Genomic DNA, 25111 nt, shown 5'->3' on the forward strand with positions numbered 1-25111 from the left:
GGACAGCATCATCCACTGCTCTGATCATGGACAGCATCATCCACTGCTCTGTCATGGACAGCATCATCCACTGCTCTGATCATGGACAGCATCATCCACTGCTCTGATCATGGACAGCATCATCCACTGCTCTGTCATGGACAGCATCATCCACTGCTCTGATCATGGACAGCATCACCCACTGCTCTGATCATGGACAGCATCACCCACTGCTCTGATCATGGACAGCATCATCCACTGCTCTGATTATGGACAGCATCATCCACTGCTCTGATGATGACTCCAACTCAAACCTGGTGTCACCCCAAAACCTGGACTTATGGAGAACTTTGTTGAGGGCGGCAGAAATCAGAAAACATCTCCCAATTTTGGACCACACCTACCACCGGACTCCATACACCTACAGCTTTCACTGCCTTGTGGGCTAAATAAATGTAACTGTTCATCTGCCTCCGCCTCAGTGTCCTGCATTCGGGTCCACTCCCGTACAGAACGTAGGCTAACACACATTTTAAATGACAGCAGTCCATACTTTAAGAGGGGATAAGGTATTAAACTACTAACAACAAGGTCCAACAAGGTCTATCACATCAAATAATATTCTAGGGATGTATAGTAATTAATTACTGTCTTTATCCAATCTGTGGTCCAAATGTTCTTTAAAGATATGCAAATTAACTCATATTTTAAGTAGATAATACATCATTTGCATATTTAAACAGAACATTTCTGAAAACTTGTAATACAAAAAATTATTGTCTCAATGTAAGTAATCAACTGGGGAAGTTTCATGGTGATATCTATTAGGTAAAATGTTTTACCCATCAAAAAGTCCCCGGCCATATTCTGCTCCCCTTCGCGTCAGTCGCGCATAGCTCGGGCTGTGCTTGTGATAGAAACATGAGCCAGGTTAGCTTTATGCGCCTGGGTCTCCTGAACAAGTAGAGATCAACCCCGAGTCGATCAGAGCTTCCTACGCTGAGCTATGGTAACTTTCCCGCACCTACCGCACAATACCTCCGGAAAACCGCAAAAATTAGGCATTCATCGGTAGGGGGTAGGTGCGGTAAAGTTACCATAGCTCATCGTAGGAATCATTGATCGACTCGGGGTTTGTCTCTACGTGTTTAGGAGACTCAGGCGCATAAAGAACATGAAAGGGCTCATGTCTCTATCACAATCACAGCACAGCTAGGCGCGAATCATGCGAAGGGGAGCAGGATATGGCAGGGGACTTTTCTAGGCAAAACTCCGGTTTTGAAAAAAGCACTCCGTACCTTTACGAGGTGATAACTACTAATAAGCTGCCAATCCAAAAGGTCTATCATATCAAAACATAATCTAGGGATGTATAGGAATAAGAAAATCACATCTAGGATTTGCCCAGAATTTGGTAGTGAAATGTTCAATTTGGGGGTTTGGCCCAAGGACTATATATATTGTAGGATTTTTGTATATATTTGTATGGATTTAAACAACTAATTAGAATAGCAGGTTCAAACAGTTGGAGAGACGACCCATAATGAAGATTCATGGAGTAGACGGGTGGTATATGGAAACACGCCTCTCGGGGAGATATTGAGGTGGCTCTTAAAAGAGCCTTTGGGGATTTATTCAGATCAGGGTGGTCATCTTAGGCGCGCTCTCCACGGATACGGCGGGCCAGCTGGATGTCTTTGGGCATGATGGTGACCCTCTTGGCGTGGATGGCGCACAGGTTGGTGTCCTCGAACAGACCAACCAGGTAGGCCTCGCTGGCCTCCTGCAGGGCCATCACAGCGGAGCTCTGGAAGCGCAGGTCGGTCTTGAAATCTTGGGCGATTTCTCTCACCAGGCGCTGGAAGGGCAGCTTGCGGATCAGCAGCTCGGTGGACTTCTGGTAACGACGGATCTCCCTCAGAGCCACGGTGCCGGGCCTGTAGCGGTGAGGCTTCTTCACGCCGCCGGTCGCGGGGCGCTTTTACGGGCAGCCTTGGTGGCGAGCTGCTTCCTGGGGGCTTTGCCACCGGTGGATTTACGAGCGGTTTGCTTGGTTCTGGCCATGACGCTAACTTCCTATGTTCAGTTGGAGTGAAGATAACCTTGAAAAGCTCTCCGAGTTTGGTTTATAAAGCCCTGGTCGTGCTCCGATTGGGTGGCGACTATAGATGAGCTCATTGGCTCGTTGTCACCTCCTTCTTCGGCTGCCATTGGACACGAGCCCCGTCCACGCCTTTGCCGCCATAAATTCAAACATTGTTTGCCCCCTCCACCAAACAGCTGGCTTCACAGAGATGTATCCTTTAACTTTTGTTATAATCTATCCTTTAATGTTCTATTTTAACCAGATCTTATCCACCTCATTTTTCTGGTTTTCTGCTCAAAATGACATGCCCACAGTGAATATAGAATATCTCCACAATCACAAGGGCCTTCATAATGATCTTGTTATCAAATGAAAGCTAACACCTGTGGGGTGGCTGTAGAAGTGTCAGAATCAAAATCTATGTTACTGTGTCAGAGTAAATAGAGCTAGAACATTATAAAACATCTCAAATTCAGTCTCCGCCTAAAAAAACAACAGCTTTTACAGTGAATATCACCTTGGAAACTTGATGACGAAGCCCAAATCATCTAGGAATCAGTACTCCAGGGTCTTATTAGTACTTCCTCCTGAAGTCCACGATGATTTCCTGGGTCTTTGACTGGTTTAGCAGCAGGTTGTTAACCTTGCACAGCTTGCTCAGCTGCCAAAGCCAAAGTCGATGCTAGTAATGTGAGCAAATGCAACTTTGTACCTGTTTTAGTACAGGTATGTTTAGGCGGACACCTATATGTTTAGGCCATTTGGAGATATGTTGGCACCATCTTTGACCTTTGACCTTTCTCATGTATCAGATTTCTTTTTTTTCCTTTTTGGGGGGGGGGGATTTTTTTGGGTTGGCTTTGGGTTGGAATAGGTTAAAGAACCCTAAATGGTAACAACAAGGCCTGGTTATTGGAACCCATCTCCTAAGACCATCATAGTTCAGACTATCCACAGTGATTTGAACTCTCCCATCAGCAAAGTTCAATATATTTTTCAGGTACGATATATTTGGTGGACACCTCTCACCCGCTGTTCGTCAACCCTGTGTTGTGAATCCCTCATCGGCTCCGCCCCCTCCTGCCTCGTTGGCGCTCGTTGAGCCTCATCAGGCTCAAGTGGAGACAGCTGGGTCCAGCTATCAACTCAGGAGGAGGCAGCCCTATAAGAAGCCCCAGAAACCTTCCTCCGACGCTTGATTATTTTGACCCATGTGGAACCTGCCTCCCCCTGCCTAGACCCCCTGCCTGCCTATCGACTACGTCTCCTGCCTATGTCCCTGCCTGCCTAACGACCACCCCTCCTGCCTATGCCCCTGCCTGCCTGCCGCCTACTCCTCCTGCCTAACCCCCTGCCTGCCTGCCGCCCACTCCTCCTGCCTAACCCCCCGTCTGCCTGCCTGCCGACTATTCCCCCTCTCTGCTCTGGACTGGTTAGTACACGTACATATTTCAACACTTCACTCATCTACATATCTACACCACACTAGTTTTGCACGCTAGACACTCACACCCAGACACATAGAGTACAGTCCCACTCACACCTCATTTACATTATCCAGTTCTCTGGCATCCACACATTCCCCCCACTTAGGCCCTGTTAGAGTAGGTTTATTCTTTTGTCCATCATTTTAATAAATCCTTTTATTGTTAGTTTGCCTCTTGTGTCCGTCTGTTCTGGGGTTCTGCCACACTTGACTCTTTTGCTAGTGCTACCATAACAGAATAATCAAGCCAAAATGAGTCAAGGCAGCACCTCGGGGCAGACGCCCGCAGTTAAGCCCAACCCAGTGTCCCATTCAGTTGACGAGCTTGTTTCCGCCCACGCGGCCGAGCTCGCGTCCCTCCAGGCGGAGTTGAGTAAGGCTTTCCCCTCCGTTCAGGGTAACATCGCTGAGCTCCAGAAGTCGTCCACCTCCGCCTCAGCTGCTCTCGCCTCCCTTGCTGTCCAGATGGGCACTCTTGTCTCTGCGGTGGCTTCCATCCAGCTGAGGCTGAACACGCTCCCTGGAGGAGCTTCAGTCCCTGCTCCCCCTGCTGATTCACCGGGGGTTCCAGCCCCCCCAGGGCGAGCTCCCGCCCAACCCGAGCCCAACCTGGTTACCCCTCGACCCTTTGGAGGGAACTTTGATCTGGGCAGAGGGTTCCTGACCCAGTGTGAACTTTTTTTTGCTTTCCAACCGTCCAAGTATGGGTCAGAAGAGGCTAAAGTAGCCTTCGTTATGTCCCTCCTGGTGGACAAGGCTCTAGACTGGGCCATAGCCGTGGTGGGCAGAGACCCACATCTTGCCCAGGACTACGAGGCGTTCCGCCGGGAGTTTTCCTTTTTGTTTGACCACCCCTCTGACGGCGCGGACGCCGCCTCCAGGATGCTGGAACTCCGGCAAGGCTCCAGGACCGTCGCGGACTACACCTTAGAGTTCCGGATCCTCGCTGCCGACAGCGGGTGGGGAGACATAGCGCTCCTTTGCGCCTACCGGCGGGGTCTGAGTGAGGCGGTGAAGGACCTTATCGTCCGGGACCGCCCAGGCTCCCTTCAAGAACTGGTCACCTTGTCCCTACAAATGGATGAGCGCCTGCGGGAGCGCCGCCAGGAGCGCAGCCAACGCGCCGTGGGGCCCCCTCACTCGGTCCCCAGCCGCACGTCCTCTCTCCCCCGTTTTGCGGCCGCCCACTCGGCCCTGCCCCCTCGGGTTCCCATGCTCTCCCCAGCCCCGTCCACCTCTGAGTCAGCGGAGGAGCCCATGCAGGTCGGCCGGTCCCGCCTCTCTCAGGAAGAGAGAGAGCAGAGAATGCGGGGCGGGCTGTGCCTGTATTGCGGAAGACCCGGACACGTCCTCCGAACCTGCCCGGCGCGGCCAAAAGACCCGGCTCGCTAAAGGAGGGGTTTTTGGTGAGCCGTGCCTCGATCCCCCAACCCATCAAGAACCACAACCGGCTGTTCCCAGCCACCCTCTCCTGGGGTGAGGAGTCCATTTCTGCCGGCGCCCTCATTGACTCCGGGGCCGACGAGTGCTTGATGGACATCACCCTCGCTCGTCAGGCCGGCAGCCCGCTCGTTCCCCTCGACCATGCCTTGTTCCCCCAAGCCATCGATGGGAGGCCCTTAGGTAGGATCACGCATAGCACTGAATCCCTCACCCTCACCATGTCCGGTAATCACGTCGAGACGGCACGTTTTCTTGTCCTCCACGCCCCCACTGCACCCCTAGTATTAGGTAGGCCGTGGTTGGAGAGACACGATCCCCACATCTCCTGGACCACTGGACGGATTTTGGGCTGGAGCATCCCCTGTCATGCCAACTGCCTACGCTCCGCCCTCTCTCCGTCCAGCGGTCCCAGGCCCTTAGTCTCTCCCCCGGACCTCACTGGTGTCCCCTCTACGTATCTTGACCTGGCCATGGTGTTTAGTAAGGACCGCGCCCTTTCACTTCCTCCTCACCGGCCGTATGATTGTCCCATCAACCTCCTTCCCGGGGCAGCCCTTCCCAAGGGTCGTCTCTACAACCTCTCGGTCCCGGAGAAGGAGGCAATGCGCAATTATATAGCCGAGTCCCTAGCCTCGGGTGTAATTCGACCATCGTCTTCCCCCCTCGCGGCGGGCTTCTTCTTTGTGGCGAAGAAGGATGGTGGCCTGAGGCCCTGTATAGATTTTCGTAGTTTAAACACCATCACTGTTAAGAATAAATACCCACTCCCCCTTATGAGTTCCACTTTCGAGCCACTCACTCACGCCCGGGTGTTCACTAAACTTGACCTCCGCAACGCCTACCATCTGGTTAGGGTCAAGGAGGGGGACGAGTGGAAGACCGGGTTCAACACCCACCTCGGTCACTTCGAGTACCTGGTCATGCCCTTTGGCCTGTCCAATGCCCCCGGAGTCTTCCAGGAGCTGGTCAATGACGTGCTGAGGGACATGATAAATGTTTTCGTGGTTGTTTACCTGGATGATATCCTGATCTTTTCCCCGACCATGGAGGAACACCACCAACACGTGCGCCTGGTCCTACAACGGCTCCTGGAGAATCGTCTCTTCGTCAAGGCGGAGAAATGCGTCTTCCACTCCTCCTCTGTGACGTACCTGGGTAACGTCGTGGAAGAAGGGCAAATGCGCGCCGACCCGGCTAAGATTAAGGCGGTGGCAGAGTGGCCACGACCCACCGACCGAACACAACTCCGGCGCTTCCTCGGGTTCGCCGGGTTTACCCGGCGGTTCATCAAGGGGTTTAGCCAGGTGGCGGCCCCTCTCACTGCTTGTACCTCCACTGTTCGCCCGTTCTCTTGGACCCCTGAGGCTGAGGCGGCCTTCTCCACCCTGAAGGGCCTCTTTACGACCGCGCCGGTGTTGGCCCACCCGGATCCAGCCAGGCAGTTCATCGTGGAGGTAGACGCTTCAGACACGGGCGTCGGGGCCGTTCTCACCCAGCGGTCGGAGGAGGACCAGAAGGTCCACCCGTGTGCCTACTACTCTCGCCGGTTTGACCCTGCCGAGAGGAACTACGATGTGGGCAACAAGGAGTTGCTGGCCATCCACGCTGCCCTCGGAGAGTGGAGGCACTGGCTGGAGGGGGCTAAGCTGCCGTTCCTAGTGTGGTCTGACCACAAGAACTTGACCTATATGAGGACGGCAAAAAGGCTTAACCCTAGACAGGCACGCTGGGCCCTGTTCTTCAGCCGATTCGACTTCACCCTCACCTACCGCCCGGGGTCAAAGAACGTCAGGGCGGACGCCCTCTCCCGGCTGTTCCCGGGGAAGTCCCCGGATATGCCGGTGACCCAAGACACCATCCTCCCCCCTACCCGGGTGGTAGGTGTCGTCACCTGGGCCATCGAGTCGGTGGTCAGACAGGCCCAGCGTGCCGAGCCGGACCCAGGTACCGGACCCCGGCACAGACTTTTTGTTCCCTCCACTGTCCGGCCGCAAGTGCTAGAGTGGGGGCACTCTAGTCACTTTGCCTGCCACCCTGGCTCCCACCGGACAGCGGAGTTTATCAGCCGACGTTTTTGGTGGCCCACACTCCGGGGGGACGTTAAGGAGTTTGTGGGTGCCTGCACCATCTGCTCCCGGAGTAAGGCCTCCCATCGTCCTCCTTCGGGCCTCCTATGTCCCCTCCCTATCCCCGGTCGTCCTTGGTCCCACATCGCTTTAGACTTCGTTACGGGGCTCCCCTTATCCAAGGGTAAGGACACCATCCTAACCATTGTGGACAGGTTTTCCAAGGCTGTCCACTTTGTCGCCCTTCCCAAGCTCCCCTCCGCGGCCGAGACTGCTGACCTCCTCACGCTCCATGTGGTGAGGCTTCACGGCATTCCCCACAACATTGTGTCCGACCGGGGCCCCCAGTTCATCTCCAAGGTGTGGCAGGCCTTCTGTAAGGGAATTGGGGCCTCGGTCAGCCTCACCTCTGGATACCATCCGCAGTCCAACGGACAGGCCGAGCGGACCAACCAGGCCCTGGAGGCAGCCCTGCGTTGTGTCACCACCAGCAACCCCGCCTCCTGGGCCAAGTACCTACCATGGGTGGAGTATGCCATCAACACCATGGAGAGCTCCGCCACGGGTATGTCCCCTTTTGAATGCTCCTTGGGCTATCAACCTCCTCTCTTTCCCCAACAGGAGCTGGAGGTGGCAGTCCCGTCCACCAGGGTCCACCTCCGCCGGTGTCGGCGCATCTGGAGGACCACCCGGACCGCTCTGCGGCGGGCCACTGAGCGGTCCCGTCGCTGTGCCGACCGGCGGAGGGTGCCAGCCCCGGCCTATCGTCCCGGCCAGAAGGTCTGGCTGTTGGCCCGGGACCTGCCCCTCCAGACCGCCCAGACCTCCTCCCGTAAGCTAAATCCCCGTTATGTTGGGCCCTACACTATTGACCGGATTATTAACCCTGCAGCGGTTCGATTAAACCTTCCCCCTGCTCTCAAGGTCCACCCAGTATTTCACGTGTCCCTCCTCAAGCCTGTTTCCACTAGCCCCCTGTCCCCCCCCGTTCCAGCCCCCCCACCTCCCCGGGTCCTGAAGGATGGCGACCAGGTGTGGACGGTTGACCGCCTACTGGCTGTCCGCCGTAGGGGACGGGGGTTCCAGTATCTGGTGGACTGGGTGGGTTACGGCCCCGAAGACCGGAGCTGGGTGCCCCCGTCCTACCTCGCCGACCCCACACTCCTGGAGGATTTCTATCTGGCCCACCCGGACGCTCCAGGACGGTCGTCAGGTGCCTCCCCTAAGGGGGGGGGTACTGTTGTGAATCCCTCATCGGCTCCGCCCCCTCCTGCCTCGTTGGCGCTCGTTGAGCCTCATCAGGCTCAAGTGGAGACAGCTGGGTCCAGCTATCAACTCAGGAGGAGGCAGCCCTATAAGAAGCCCCAGAAACCTTCCTCCGACGCTTGATTATTTTGACCCATGTGGAACCTGCCTCCCCCTGCCTAGACCCCCTGCCTGCCTATCGACTACGTCTCCTGCCTATGTCCCTGCCTGCCTAACGACCACCCCTCCTGCCTATGCCCCTGCCTGCCTGCCGCCTACTCCTCCTGCCTAACCCCCTGCCTGCCTGCCGCCCACTCCTCCTGCCTAACCCCCCGTCTGCCTGCCTGCCGACTATTCCCCCTCTCTGCTCTGGACTGGTTAGTACACGTACATATTTCAACACTTCACTCATCTACATATCTACACCACACTAGTTTTGCACGCTAGACACTCACACCCAGACACATAGAGTACAGTCCCACTCACACCTCATTTACATTATCCAGTTCTCTGGCATCCACACATTCCCCCCACTTAGGCCCCGTTAGAGTAGGTTTATTCTTTTGTCCATCATTTTAATAAATCCTTTTATTGTTAGTTTGCCTCTTGTGTCCGTCTGTTCTGGGGTTCTGCCACACTTGACTCTTTTGCTAGTGCTACCATAACACCCTGGTCCTGAAGATTAACAGCTCAGCCATAACACACCTGGCTCACCTAATAAAGGGTTCATAACACACCTGGCTCACCTAATAAAAGGGCTCATAGATTGAGCCATGTGTTGGTCCTGGGCTAGAAACAAAATCATGCACAGTGTATAATTGTCTAAAGTAAGTAAGTCATCTACACATCACACGCACTAGATTTGTGTAGTTACCACTGGCACCACATTCACACACCAAAGGCGGCAAGCTACCATGCAAGGCGGGGAGCGATTTGGGGTTCAGTGTCTTGCCCAAGGACACCTCGACATGGGGCCAGCCGGAGTTCAATCTGCCGACCATGCGATCATTAGACGGCTCTACCTCCTGCGCCACAGCTGCCCGCCAAGCTTAAATAAATGGAAGAGCGGAGTGACTGGGCAGGAGTTTGGGGGCTAACCATTGCTAGCAAGCAGAGGTGTCAAGTAACGAAGTACAAATACTTCGTTACCTTACTTAAGTAGAAATTTTGGGTATCTATACTTTACTGGAGTAATTATTTTTCAGCCGACTTTTTACTTCTACTCCTTACATTTTCACGCAATTATCTGTACTTTCTACTCCTTACATTTTAAAAATAGCCTCGTTACTCCTATTGCATTTCAGCTTGTTTTCATTACAGCTTTTCATCGTTAAAAAAAACACACACAAAAAAAACCTATCCAGATAAGTCGCGCCATCCGGATAGAGTGAATTTGATTGTGGTTGGATGAGAAGTGTCACAGCTCCGCCCCTGGCTCATCAGACGTCGATCAGTGAACGATTAAGAGCGCCCCTGGCTCATCAGACGTCGATCAGTGAACGATTAAGAGCGCCCCTGGATCATCAGCCATCAATCAGTGGTGCCAGGTGTGGACGAATAAGACCGCGACTGGCTCCTACTTAAGCTCTGCTCCTGCTTCCAGTCATCGCCAGATCGTAACCACTTAATGGTTGGTTCATATGCTCGTTCCTGCTACTCTTGACGTTATCCGATACCCTAGCCTAACCCTATAATAGGCGCTCTTAATCGTCCACTGATCGACGTCTGATGATCCAGGGGCGCTCTTAATCGTTCACTGATCGACGTCTGATGAGCCAGGGGCGCTCTTAATCGTTCACTGATCGACGTCTGATGAGCCAGGGGCGGAGCTGTGACAAGAAGTATAAACATTATACCATTCAGACACCCTATTGGTTTGTACGAGATGCATTCCATCTGCTGCACATGACACAAATCACACTCCAGCAAGGAAAGCAGATGTATGTAGCCAAAGATGTCCGTGACCGTGCCAGAGACTCAAAATAACAGCGAAATGTCCCAACCAAGCACCAGCATCAACCAGGAATGATAGCCAGGAAGATCAGCCAACCCTTCTCCATCCCTGGCCGTACCTGGAAGAATTTTTTGAAATGGTTGGATGCAAAAACAACTCCTTTCGAATGCGCTGCAAGCTCTGCGCACCCAAGTACCACGAGCTAATGGCCTTCAAAAACTCACCGTCTAATTTGAAAAAGCATATTGAGGTAAGCTGAAAGTTTGTTATTATCAGTCGACATTTTGTAGTAACCTAGTAACGTACTAATGGTAAATTTGCAATGTTTGCTATGGCTAAGAACATGCCATGGTTTGCTTGCTAGCAGTAGGCTATGATTCAATGTTTCATTTGTAATCCTTCATGTGTTGAGGTCGGAGTTTTACCGTGTTTGTTGCTGTAAAGAGTTAATTATGTTCCCACGGGAGAAGAAATGTGCGCGGTGTGTGCCATTAACAATAATGTTACTTTTCAGTCATGCCAGCAGCTGCTTGTGGTCCTAAAACAGCTTTAAGTGGCAATATTCTGGTCTGCTCAACATAATTGCATAGACCAGTGAAACTGCTCCCTAACTTGTAGTCTGACCTCCATTCATGAACTTCCAGCGTGACATTTAATACAGCGGAAGTCCTAGATAGTCTCAGCTTGTGGTTTGAGAGAAATAATATGAATCTCAATCTGTGCCTGTGCATTCATTTTCTCCACAGAAGAAACACCCCACTCGTCTAGAGAGGTACACGCAACTTTCTTCAACAGCCCTCAAAAGGAAGTCATCCACTGAAGGTTCTTTGACCCCACCCTCCAAACAAACCAAGCTGTGGGAGGCTCGAAGAGTGTCCCAGGCAAGTGTGGATGAAGTAGTCCTCAAATTCATTGTACAAGGCTTGCACCCACCACACATTGTTCAGCAACAGGGCTTCATTGAGCTTGTGCAACATCTTCAGCCAAATACAAATGTCATGACGCGTAATACTGTTGTTAACAAAGTCACAAAGGCCTCTGTTGAAATGAAAAGAAAACTGAAAGCTGCCCTTAGTGAAATTGAGTTCATAGCAACAACAACAGACTGCTGGACGGCACACCGTCGCGGTTTCATTGGTGTCACTGCGCACTGGTTTAACCCCCAGACCATGCAGAGATCCTGTGCTGCCCTGGCATGCAAGCAACTTAAAGGGTCACATACCTTTTCTGCCCTGGCTGGTGCCCTAAATGATATTCACACAGAATTCAATGTCAGAGAGAAGATTGTTCGCACTACAACTGACAACGGATCAAACTTCCTGAAAGCCTTCAGAGTTTATGGGCAGACTGACGAGAACAACAATGCTGAACCTGTAGGAGAGGGTGATGGAGAAGAGGATGATTGTGGCCAAAATGATGATAACGATGAAGAAGAGGAAAGCCTTGAGGGTGTTGAATTTGTTGATGCCGGAGCCCTGTTGGAAGAAGATGACTACTTAGAATACCAGCTACCCAAGCACCATCGCTGCGCCTGCCACCTCCTCAATTTAGTGTCCACAGTTGATGCTTCAAAAGCAGAGGTCAACCCACTGTACAAGCGCGTGTCAAGGTCCACATTTGCCAAATGCTCTAGCCTGTGGAATAAAAGTTCAAGATCAACCACCGCATCTGAAGTAATTGAAGACCACTGCACACTCCAACTCGTAAGGCCTGTTGCTACAAGGTGGAATTCACTCTTCTCAGCAGTAGAAAGAATAGTGAGAATAACACGAGAACAAGGCGAGGGAGCCCTTGCAGCTGTCTGCAGTGAACTAGATACACCCAAGTAAGTGCTTGTTTTTCTGCCTTACAGTTAATGAAGTGATTAACAATAGATTAAGTCACAGTTTTATACTTGGAATACTGTAGAACACGTATGCACTATGCCAATATGCAGTCCCCATATTTACTATGAATGTGATTTGTAGCAACACAACTTCATTTCTAAAAGTCTCAGATGACAATATTTTTCCTTTTTAATGATCAGTTCCTCCAGTTGAAGGTGCTACATCAAGTAGACTTAATGTTCCATGTTGTGTTTTTCTCTTCTTCTTTGTACAGGTTTACTCCAGTGGAACTTGCATTTCTTGCAGAATATGCGAAGACAATGAGCCCAGTTGCAAAGGCACTGGATGTTCTTCAGGGAGAAACCAGTGTGCAGATGGGATGGTTGGTCCCCACCATAACTCTGCTAAGGACCAAGCTACAGCACCTTCAAGTCGCCTCCAAGTTCTGTGAGCCTTTGATTGCTGCACTTCTTTCAGGCCTTGAGAAACGCTTCGGAGAGATGCTTGCAGATCCAGAACTGATAGCCGCAGCCATTCTAGTTCCCAAATTTAAGACCTGTTGGACAAGTGACGAAAATATCCTCAAACTTGGTAAGTGTCTCACTTCCGCTTAATATGTGTAATTTCTATGAAGACAGTGAAATTAGTTTGAAATTACATTTAATGACACACACAACACTATCCAATACACAGTTACAATACTGCCATATAGTCTAAATTGTCATGATTTTTGTTTTTTATTCCACAGGCCTTCACTATATCAGAAGCCACTTGGACTGTCAGGACGAGAAACACTTCAGTGAGGGCTCCCAATCGTCTGAGGAAGAGGACTTCTTTTCCTCCTTGAAGAAGACCGGCCCTCTTGAAACGTCCCAGCAGTTGGATGCGTACCTGGGGTGCCCAGGAGACACAGTAGAGGTACTGAAGACCTTCCCAGCTGTGTGCCAGCTATCACTCAAACTTAATACGGGACTCCCTGCCTCAGCAGCCTGTGAAAGACTGTTTAGTGTCGCAGGGCTGATCTTCAGGCCAAAAAGAGCATGCATTGGCTCAAAGAACTTTGAGAACCTGCTGCTTTTGCGGCTGAACAAAGCTTATTGGTAACTCTGATGCTGATGTAGATTGTGTGTATGTGTGTGTTTTTTCAGGAAATATTGAATCACTACTTTGTTATGGTTTGTATGGTTTTGCCCTCACAGTTCCAATAAAGGCTATTGACTTTTGACTTTTGACGTTTGACTTTTTGCACCATTACAATACTTAGGCAACTAGTCATCATATCTTCCGTGTTCACATGTTAATGCTCAGTAGTATACATGGTTCTTTAATGTATTTGCATTGTACTAAAATGTGTTCATTTTCAATGGGCATAAATGCGTCTGAAATAAGTGCATCCCAAATTTTTCAACATTAACATTTTAATAATAACATAATAGTCATTATGGCCTTTAGAAAAATGTTTTTTGGGGGGGAGGTGGGGTAGTGCACTATAGGCCCCTGTGGCGTGGCCTAAGCTTTTGTCCTTAATGGCATTTTTTCCCCCTTACATTACTTTTACTTTTATACTTTAAGTAGTTTTGAAACCAGTACTTTTATACTTTTACTTGAGTAAAAAGCTTGAGTTGATACTTCAACTTCTACAGAAGTCTTTTTAAACCATAGTATCTATACTTCTACTTGATTAATGAATGTGAATACTTTTGACACCTCTGCTAGCAAGTAGGGAGGGGCTGTTCCTTTTACCGTCCAGTAGGCGCCGCACCAGGGTCTTGAATCTAATGCGAGCTGCTACCAGGAGCTAGTGAAGGGTGCGAAGGAGGCGGGTGACATGGGAGAATTTGGGGAGATTGAACAGCAGATGGGCAGCGCCATTCTGGATGAGCTGCAGAGGTCTGATACTAGGCCGGCCAAGAGTGGGTTGCAGTAGTAGTCAGGAGATCACAAGTGTCTGGACCAAGAGATGTGCTGCTTCTCTGGTGAGGAATGGACGTATCCTTCTGATGTTGTAGAGGAAGAATCTGCAGGAGCGTGCTGTCGCTGTGATGTTCGTCGCACAGGATAGGTGGTTGTCGAGGATCACACCAAGATTCTTGGCTGTCTGGGAGGAAGTCACAATGGAGTTCTCTACTGTGATGGAGAAGTCTTGGAGAGGGCAGGCTTTCCCAGGGAGGAAGAGCAGCTCAGTCTTGTTAAGGTTGAGCTTGAGGTGCTGGGCTGATTTCCAAGCAGAGATGTCTGCAAGACACGCAGAGACACGTGTCGCGACCTGTGAGTCAGAGGGGGGGAAAGAGAGGAAGGGTTGAGTGTCGTCTGCGTAGAAATGGTAGGAGAAACGATACCCTATCGGGGGGGGGGCCCTAGTGGTGAGGGAGCATGAAGAGGACAGCGACCCTCTGGTAAATGGACTACACTTATATAGCCATGCAAGGCGCTGGCCCGCTCACTGGGAGCAATTTGGGGGTTCAGTGTCTTGCCCAAGGACACTTCGACATGTGGCCAGCCGGGGCTCGAACCACCCATCTGACAACCGATTATTAGACGGCGGCTCTACCTCCTGCGCCACAGCCGCCCCCCCCTCTCCACGTCACCTGGTGAGAGCAATCGGCCAGGTAGGATGCAAACCAGGACAGTGCAGTAGGTTAGGAGGTAAGTCAGGACTGTTGATTGGTTATTATCGATTGATTATTGACAGGTTATTGATTGGTTATTGGTTTTCTCTCATAGATGAGATGACGTGCAATACACACACTGGTGGATGGGGGAAGATGTGTTGGTGCAGCAGATCAGTTTTTTGGCTACGGCAGTTCTCCCTAGATCTGAGGAGTGGCACCTAAACACATCATGGTTATCTGACAAGAGCTGAGTCACTTGGTATAAGTAACATATCCACACATGTTCACACACACACACACACACACACACACACAAATGCACTCTCACTCACATACACCCATGTCTGTACATACACATCTGATAAGGGAGTGTGATAAGGGTCACCAGATAAGGTGTGTGTGTACGGAAATTAGTGTATGTGTGTGAGAGTATATATATTTGTTGTGTGTGTGTGTATGCTTGTGCGACCGAGCTCAATGTTCTTATGCACGGGTATATTATATGTCTTAATGCTACTATTAGTGCTACTGTGTTGGAAAGTGAGTAAAGATAAGAATACAAGTGATTAAGTGTAGAGGACTACACACATACCTGGATTTTTTTTTTTTTTTACAAATGTGTATATGTCTAAGGATGTGTTATTTCATTTTTCATTTATTTTATTTTATTTACTGCAAGCACACGTAATAATACATTGGACTTATATAGCGCTTTTCTAGACACTCAAAGACGCTTTACAAACTGAAAAGATCGAGTAGTAATAATAAAAAGAAACAAAAGATAAATAAAAGACAGTATAGGGGTCTAATTATTTTTTAGATTACTAATCTAAATCTAAGTGTCTTTGTAGGACAATCTACTCTGTATACTGCAATTACACCAAGATTTCGGGTGGAGAAGCGGCGAACAAGCAACGCCAGCGTCCTCTCTCAACCGGCATTTTTTGAAAAGCTCAAATTTGTATCAAGGTTTTATGAAAGTCCTTGGTTATAATTTTTAGATGACTAAATCTAAGTCTAAGTGTCTTTGTAGGACAATCTACTCTGTATACTGCAATTACACCAAGATTTCGGGCGGAGTAGCGGCGAACAAGCAACGCCAGCGTCCTCTCTCAACCGGCGTTGTCATGTTTATGACATAGTGTCTGTAGAGAGATGGCGTTATTGTACTACTTCTTCCTCAGTAGGTAGTGGCTTCTTTGCAGCAATTCAACCATGAAGGCCTGATTCACGCAGTCTCCTTGGAACAGTTGATGTTGAGATGTGTCTGCTACTTGAACTCTGTGAAGCGTTTATGAGGGGCTGTTAATTTCTGAGGCTGGTAACCAGGCACGCGGGAAGGTATTTTGACTGGGGGTGCTGAGGTGCTGTCTATATACGCTACAGGGAAAAAAATTGCCAGGGAAAAAATTATAACGATTTCTCTCCCTCCCTCTCGCTGATTGCTCGTTCGCTCACACGCACACAGTGGCATAATGACGGGCCCCAATGCACGGGCAATAATAGTTAAGCACGCACGCACCCACACACTACAAAGACGTAACGTTAAATATTTTACCAACAATGTGTTGGAATTTACAGTAATTTCCACTCAGCTCACAGTGTCCCACAATGTCCACAAACATGATGTTGACCATTATTACAGACAGCACTCCATGTCGATTGCTATTGCCTCTTAACGGAAGCCCTTCGCTGCCGAAGAATCGGATGGATCTGAATATCAGTTCTAATACGTTTCTGGCCGTCTGTTGCTCTTTCTCAACAACGTCCGACAGTAGAGCATTAATGGGTCATGCTCAATGCTCAGCATCTTCTTCCAACTCCACTTCAATTGTTCTGGCTGATTTAGCATTTTTGCTAAAGAACTCAGAGATTCCCTAGCAAGATATGACCATGTGATCACTAACATTAAAACTAACAAACACATTTTTACATTTATTACAAAAAACACATTTATTTTTATTCCCAAAAGCAACAATAGTTATTATATTGTTTTAAATTATTGTTTGAATAATATTTTTATTTTTTAAATTCAGGCAGGAGGAGCTCCTTCTGCCTGCCGCTAGGGGGTGCTGCAGCACCCTCAGCACCCCCCTTCCCGCGTCCCTGCTGGTAACTCCAATGAACTTATCCTCTGCATTTGATGGTTTTCACGACTGCACTTGAGGATACATTCCCCATGAAGCTAATTAAGAGAATGCCAAGAGTGTAAAAGAGTGTCAAAGCAAAAGGTGGCTACTTTGAAGAATCTAAAATATAAAACTTATTCTGGTTTGTTTAACAATTCCATATGCGTTCTTTCTTAGTTTTGATGTCTTCATTATTAATCTACAATGTCGAAAATAATAATAATAATAAAAAAAAAAAAAAACATTGAATGAGAAGGTGTGTCCAAACTTTTGACTGGTACTGTACATATTTCTATACAAAAAATATATATATATATATTTTCGTGCCTCTAGCATTGTAACTGCCAATGGCCCCTGGTCATAGCATAGATATTTTTTTTCTTACGATGACTCGTGAATAGATGATTCACTTACTTAGACAAATGTATTTGTTATAAGTCGCTTTGGATAAAGGCGTCTGCTAAATGCCAAAACAATTATCTAAAAAAGGAAAATATATATGCCTATATATACATATATATATATATATGCTGTAGAGAGAGAGAGAGAGAGAGAGAGAGAGAGAGAGAGAGAGAGAGAGAGAGAGAGAGAGAGAGAGAGAGAGAGAGAGAGAGAAACTGGAAAAGTATCAGCATGTAATTGACTGTGTTTTCGTATTGTGTGCTGTGTGTGTGGTATGTGCTTCATGTGTGTTTGGGGTAGGTGTGCTGTGTGTGTGGTATATGTGCTTCATGTGTGTTTGGGGCAGGTGTGCTGTGCGCATGTAGGTTATGTGTGTCATCTTTTAATTCCTTATTTCTTCTGTCAACAACTCATTGGGTCAACAGTTTTAAACTCAACAGCGCCCTCGTGTGTCCGTTCGGGTTAGTACACACAGCTCTGTCCCCCACAGTCACTGTTCCTCTTCCAGAAGTGCAGATCCACTGTCCAGGGTTTAGGGCTCTCTTGTACTTTCTGTGTTTATAAACAGAGTGGAGAGCAACTGCGGTCGGCGAGTTCATCTCGCTCACACTACGCAAAGTGCACCTTACAAATAAAATACTACCTAAAAAGTGATTTACGCTCGTGTTCAAACGGGTAATCAATTCAAACTTACACCATTTTTCATTCTGGCCCGGAACCAATGCCACATGTCACGCACGTGTCGTCCGGTTCCAGGAACCCTTTATTAACCCTTCCCGGCCCAAGGGCATTCTTCAGCTGGAAACAGTGGTTAGGTAGATAGGCAGGCCTCACTATCTACAAGTAGGCCTATTTAATATACACTTAGCTAATGTAGGTCATTTTGAGAGCCCCCATTTTTCCCACATTCATGTAGCCAACATCAATATATGAACCCTGGTTATGACCATATCATTAGAATATAGTTGTTGTTACAGTGTTTGGATGAGGCGTCTAAAAAAATCGAACAGTTACTCAACACATTCATGCAACCGTTGCGGTGTTTATCTATATTGTATGGAAACTTTGTCTGGCGTGTTCAGAATCAGATCAGGCCAAATTCATCAACTATTGTGTCGGGGGGGGGGGGGGAAGTCCCATTCCCCGAGCAAACACTCCACCCCGGGTCTCCGTGGCGGCTAGAATCCATGTTGTTTCTGACTCTCCGACAGCAACGGAGCGAGGAGCGAGTGCCCCGGCCGAACAGCCCTCCCGTTAACACCGTGTGTGTGTGTGCGTGTGTGTGTGTGTGTGTGTGTGAGTGAGAGCAGTGTGTGTGTGTGTGTGTGTGTGTTCACCCATAGAAGAACATGGCAGACTACAGGGACGACACCGGAGCTCGAGCCCTGCTGGCTCTGCAGTCCGCCCCGTGCAGCCCCGTGCGGGTCGGGGTGACCTCGCACTCCTACCCGCCGTCCTTCGCCATCTCCGGCTCCTCGGTGGGGGTGGGGGTGGGGGGCGGCCGAGGCGGAGGAGGAATCCATCCCGATGTGCGCCTCGCCTGCCCGCCTCGGGCCCTCGCCAGACTCGAGGGCCGGGACTTCGAGTTCGTCATGCGCCAGAGGACGGTGACGGTGGGCCGGAACTCCTCGCACGGCCCCGTGGACATCAACATGGGCCACTCGAGTTTCATCTCGCGCAGACACCTCCAGATCACCTACGAGGAGGAGCCGCGCGCCTCCTTCTCCCTGCGCTGCCTGGGCAAGAACGGCGTGTTCGTGGACGGCGTGTTCCAGCGGAGGGGGGCGCCGCCGCTCCAGCTGCCCCGAGAGTGAGTGTGTGTGCGAGCTAACGTGCTAATGTTGCTACACCGTACGGCCATGTACCCAGCCTTTAGACCTCCACCGTAGGGACATGTACACAGCCTAGACCCCCACCGTAGGGACATGTACCCAGGCTAGACCCCCACCGTAGGGACATGTACACAGCCTAGACCCCCACCGTAGGGACATGTACCCAGGCTAGACCCCCACCGTAGGGACATGTACACAGCCTAGACCCCCACCGTAGGGACATGTACCAAGGCTAGACCCCCACCGTAGGGACATGTACACAGCCTAGACCCCCACCGTAGGGACATGTACCCAGGCTAGACCCCCACCGTAGGGACATGTACACAGCCTAGACCCCCACCGTAGGGACATGTACCAGGCTAGACCCCCACCGTAGGGACATGTACACAGCCTAGACCCCCACCGTAGGGACATGTACCAGCCTAGACCCCCACCGTAGGGACATGTCCCAGCCTAGACCTCCACAACACTGAGTGTGATGATGTAGCTAGCTTAGTAAGCATGCGACTGTTTTGTTAGTTTTGCCAAATCAAAGTGAACCTCCCAGAGAGAGAGGGGCTCAGAGAGAGAGAGAGAGAGAGAGAGTGTTGATGCAGTTATGGTGAATTGGTTGATCCATAAACACGAGCCACATCGGGTAGGACTGTGCACATTTGCACTTAGCCATGCGACTTTAAAGCAAGTGAATCCATTGCAAACACGACGATGAGCCATTTTGAAAATGTAGCTAAGGACAACGTAGACTGAAGCAGAGATGATGGGACTGTACGTCGCGTTTTGACGGACGTTGAGACGCGCGCGCGACGCGTAAACACGAAATGTAAACAAACGCGCTCCAGTCAGCATGACAGCCTCGCAGTGTGTCTCGGTGTCACTCCCAGCCCCTATGGCCAGCCACGGGGACATAGCATGTTTTGTGTGTCATGAGTCAAATGAACAATATCATTGTTTATTACCGTTTTTCCTGATTACTTTTACAGAAATGCATTTTATACCTCATTTTTTCGGTTAGTTAGTGATTCAACGCATATAATTGTTATTATGCCACATCCAAACGCAATCACTCACTAGCTCACTTCTTGAGTCACTGTTTTTCTTTAACACACACACACACACACACACACACACACACACACACACAAAACAAAACCCCTTCTCACCAGTGTTCAAGCAAAACTCCCAACACCTCTCCCTGTTGCTTGCGTTGTGTGTGTTTACAATACACTCAACCTGTGTGTGTCGTGTGTGTGTGGTGTGCGTGCGCGTGTGCGCGCGCCTAGTATCCTGTGTTTGTCTGCAGACCGCTGAAAGGGGCCGTGCCCTAGTCTCATTTCATTGGGTAACCTGTCAGCTTGGGGGGTGTCTGGCTGGCGTAACCAGGAAGTGAGGCAGGACAGTAGCCTACTCTCTTGCCTTTCAGAGTCTCTGCCCTTCTCCTGCAGTGTGCACTTGTACACTCCACCTCATGGATCGGGAAAAGGAATCGACTAGCCCAAAGGAACATGCTAGAAACTCTCTCCAGCCTCGCTTGCACCCATCCAAAGCTAAAAAATAAACAAGTGAAGGGGTAGAGAATTGGAACACACCGCTCAAGTGGGTTAGAAGTTGTCTCCCCCCCCCCCCCCCACCCCCATCCCTGACTTGAGGATCCAATCTCGGATCTGCGGTCAGGAGGGTGCTTCTAGACGGGAACAGGTCCATATCGCTCTCTCTCTCTCTCTCTCTCTCTCTCTCTCTCTCTCTCTCTCTCTCTCTCTCTCTCTCTCTCTCTCTCTCTCTCTCTCTCTCTTCCCTAAACCTGAAGACACCGATTGTAGATCTGAAAGTCAGTAGGATAGGCGTAAAGCAATATGGCCGAAGTTCCTCCTAGCTCCTCATAGAGCGAGCAGGCGTGATTAGCATCAGGACGTGTCTCTAGGAGCCGGGGTCAGGGCTGGCCGTCGACGGTAAACCGGGGCACCTGCTTCAGGTCACTGTTAGGGCTTTCACACCGGCAAAGAACCAAGTCTGGAACCGGCCGGCGCGTTCAGACCAGAAACTCAATTGGTTTCGGAGACTGAAAAATTGGTTCGCAGCGGGAACCAGCAAAATAGTGGTTCTCAAGCAGGAACCAAAACGTAGAACAGTCACGTCGTCAGTGGGTGTGTCATATTCTAGACTACAAAGACCCGCAAGAAGGAAGTAGACAACATGTAATCTAAATCTAAATCTAATACTTAGTGATCAAAACAATTCATCAAAAGTTTCATCATTCTCTCTATCTTCTTCACATGCTCAGCAAACACACACACGCGCAAACGCAAATTTCGTAAGCCCTTTCTATTCCAGCAATGGAGCAGCTGGTTAGTAAGAGAACGCGTGTAGAAAGTGTATTTTGGTTTGTGTCATCGAAAATAGTGTTTATTTCAGATACTGTAGTGGAAGATATTATCCTAATTTCCAGTGAAGTAGCTGCCATCTAGTTGTGACATGTTTGTTTATCCCGCCCCTTCATCACCCAGCGTTGATGACGCAGATGGTTCTGGTTACACTGGTATGAACGCGGGCTGGTTCGCCAGACAGCACCAAGGTTCGGAGGTTGCAGAACGGGAATGGGAATGGTTCTTAGCGGGGTTGTAGCAGGGTCTGTAGGCTGAAGGAACATACACTGTCCAAGGTTATGTGAAGCCTTTGGCTGCATGAAGAGCAATGTGGACTCACTCATCATCTCTCTCTCTCTCTCTCTCTCTCTCTCTCTCTCTCCCTCCCTCCTTCCTCCCTCTCTCCTTTTCTCCCTCCCTCCCTCTCTCTCTCCTTCTCTCTCTCTTTCTCTCCCACCCTCTCTCTCTCTCCCTCTCTCTCCCTCTCTCTCCCTCCCTCTCTCTCTCTCCCTCTCTCTCTCTCCCTCCCTCTCTCCCTCTCTCCCTGTTTCTCTCCCACCCTCTCTCCCTCTCTCCTTCCTTCCTCTCTCTCCCTCCCTCTCTCCTTCTCTCCCACCCTCTCTCCCTTTCTCTCCCTCTCTCCCCTCCCTCCCTCCCTCCCGCCCCCTCTCCCCCCCCCCCCCCTACCTCTCCCCCCCCCCCCCTCTCTCTCTCTCTCTCTCTCTCTCTCAGGTGTGTGTTCCGGTTCCCCAGCACGGTGATCAAGATCCAGTTCCTGTCTCTGCTGGCGGGGGACGACCTCCGGGAGGAGGACCAGGCCTCGCCTCCCCCGCGGCCCCTCCTCCCCCACATCTCCCCCCTCAAGATCAGCATTCCCACCATGCACCACGACGACCTGCGCTCCTTCGTCAGCCCCATGCCCTCGCCCACCGGGACCATCAGGTGGGGGGGGGTGATGTGTTTACACACACACACTCACACACATACACACACGTACACACACATACACACGTACACACAAACTCATGTACACACACACAAACAATCACCCCTAAAATATACTGTCTCACACACGTACACACACACATACTCACACAAACAGTCACCCCTAAAATATACTCTCTCTCACACACACACACACACACACACACACACACACACACATACAGCGTCTCAACATTCTTAGAAATCCCACATACGTGCGGAGCCTGGTAAGGTCCACATGCACCTCTGTAAGTGTCCAAAATACACACGGCTTCTCAGAATTCCCAAAACGCGCGTCTCAGAATTCCAACAGGCATTTCCCACATTCTCGGAATTCCCACAATCGGAAGTTTTGAGTTCCCAGTCCCATCTCGCGGTGTAGCAACGCCTGTGCTCATTCCCAGCCCTGGCTTCGGGGAACCCGTGTGCGTGTGCGTGTGCGTGTACAGCCTAGCCCCCCCCATCACAACAGCCTAGCCCCCCTCTCTCCCACCACAACAGCCTAGCCCCCCCCCTCCATCACAACAGCCTAGCCCCCCTCCCCCACCACAACAGCCTAGCCCCCCTCCCCCACCACAACAGCCTAGCCCCCCTCCCCCACCACAACAGCCTAGCCCCCTCCTCCACCACAACAGCCTAGCCCCCCCTCCACCACAACAGCCTAGCCCCCCTCCCCCATCACAACAGCCTAGCCCCCCTCTCTCCACCACAACAGCCTAGCCCCCCTCCACCACAACAGCCTAGCCCCCCTCTCCCACCACAACAGCCAACAGAGTGTGTGTGTGTGTGTGTGTGTGTGTGTGTGTGAGAGAGAAAGTGTGTGAGTGTGCAGAAAACCCTGCATTAAGATGCTGATATTGGATCACATATAACCTGACCTCCGCTACCCCCCTCTCCATCACACCAGCCTAGCCCCCCTCCTCCCTCACAACAGCCTAGCCCCCCCTCCACCACAACAGCCTAGCCCCCCTCTCTCCACCACAACAGCCTAGCCCCCCTCTCTCCACCACAACAGCCTAGCCCCCCTCTCTCCACCACAACAGCCTAGCCCCCCTCTCTCCACCACAACAGCCTAGCCCCCCTCTCTCCACCACAACAGCCTAGCCCCCCCCTCCACCACAACAGCCTAGCCCCCCCCTCCACCACAACAGCCTAGCCCCCCCCCTCCCATCACAACAGCCTAGCCCCCCTCCTCCCCCTTCACAGCCTAGCCCCCCCCTCCACCACAACAGCCTAGCCCCCCCCTCCACCACAACAGCCTAGCCCCCCCCTCTCTCCCACCACAACAGCCTAGCCCCCCTCCCCCACCACAACAGCCTAGCCCCCCTCCTCCATCACAACAGCCTAGCCCCCCCCCTCCACCACAACAGCCTAGCCCCCCTCTCCTCCACCACAACAGCCTAGCCCCTCTCCCCCTTCACAGCCTAGCCCCCCTCCCCCTTCACAGCCTAGCCCCCCTCTCCCACCACAACAGCCTAGCCCCCCTCTCCCACCACAACAGCCAACAGAGTGTGTGTGTGTGTGTGTGTGTGTGTGTGAGACAGTGTGTGAGTGTGCAGAAAACCCTGCATTAAGATGCTGATATTGGATCATAACCTGACCTCCGCTACCCCCCCTCCTCCCTCACAACAGACTAGCCCCCCTCTGACATCACACCAGCCTAGCCCCCCTCCACCACCACAACAGCCTAGCCCCCCTCTCCACCACAACAGCCTAGCCCCCCTCTCCACCACAACAGCCTAGCCCCCCTCTCCACCACAACAGCCTAGCCCCCCTCTCCACCACAACAGCCTAGCCCCCCCCCACCACCACAACAGCCTAGCCCCCCCTCCACCACAACAGCCTAGCCCACCTCCACCATAACAGCCTAGCCCCCCTCCACCACAACAGCCTAGCCCCCCTCCACCACAACAGCCTAGCCCCCCCCATCACAACAACCTAGCCCCCCTCCACCACAACAGCCTAGCCCCCCTCCACCACAACAGCCTAGCCCCCCCCTCCACCACAACAGCCTAGCCCCCCTCCACCACAACAGCCTAGCCCCCCCTCTCCCACCACAACAGCCTAGCCCCCCCCAACACAACAGCCTAGCCCCCCTCTCCCACCACAACAGCCAACAGAGTGTGTGTGTGTGTGTGTGTGTGTGTGTGTGTGTGTGAGACAGTGTGTGAGTGTGCAGAAAACCCTGCATTAAGATGCTGATATTGGATCATAACCTGACCTCCGCTAGCCCCCCTCCTCCTTCACAACAGACTAGCCCCCCTCTGACATCACACCAGCCTAGCCCCCCTCCACCACCACAACAGCCTAGCCCCCCTCTCCACCACAACAGCCTAGCCCCCCTCTCCACCACAACAGCCTAGCCCCCCCCACCACCACAACAGCCTAGCCCCCCCCTCCACCACAACAGCCTAGCCCCCCTCCTCCACCACAACAGCCTAGCCCACCTCCACCACAACAGCCTAGCCCCCCTCCACCACAACAGCCTAGCCCCCCTCCTCCACTACAACAGCCTAGCCCACCTCCACCACAACAGCCTAGCCCCCCTCCACCACAACAGCCTAGCCCCCCTCCACCACAACAGCCTAGCCCCCCCTCCTCCACCACAACAGCCTAGCCCCCCCCTCCTCCACCACAACAGCCTAGCCCCCCTCTCCCACCACAACAGCCTAGCCCCCCTCCACCACAACAGCCTAGCCCCCCCCTG

At 51.3% G+C, this 25111-nt stretch overlaps 1 protein-coding gene and 1 pseudogene across 2 annotated transcripts in view; one reads left to right on the top strand and one right to left on the bottom strand.

Annotated features, from left to right (window-relative positions):
- Positions 1–1633: 1633 nt before the first annotated feature.
- On the bottom strand, positions 1634–2043 carry LOC308150943 (histone H3.2-like; annotated as a pseudogene). The gene has a single exon. The product of its transcript is annotated as a histone H3.2-like (transcript).
- A 16369-nt stretch (positions 2044–18412) lies between these two features.
- The window catches only part of foxk1 (forkhead box K1), a 37930-nt gene continuing 31231 nt past the window's right edge, over positions 18413–25111 (top strand). Inside the window, exons 1-2 of the mRNA XM_080523727.1 lie at positions 18413–19038; positions 22153–22362. Of these exons, the coding sequence (XP_080379853.1) occupies positions 18578–19038; positions 22153–22362 (671 nt within the window). The 5' untranslated portion in view covers positions 18413–18577. The remainder of the gene's footprint in view (positions 19039–22152; positions 22363–25111) is intronic.

Source organism: Nansenia antarctica (genome assembly GCF_963989245.1).
Source record: "Nansenia antarctica genome assembly, chromosome: 2".
NCBI lineage: Eukaryota > Metazoa > Chordata > Actinopteri > Argentiniformes > Microstomatidae > Nansenia > Nansenia antarctica.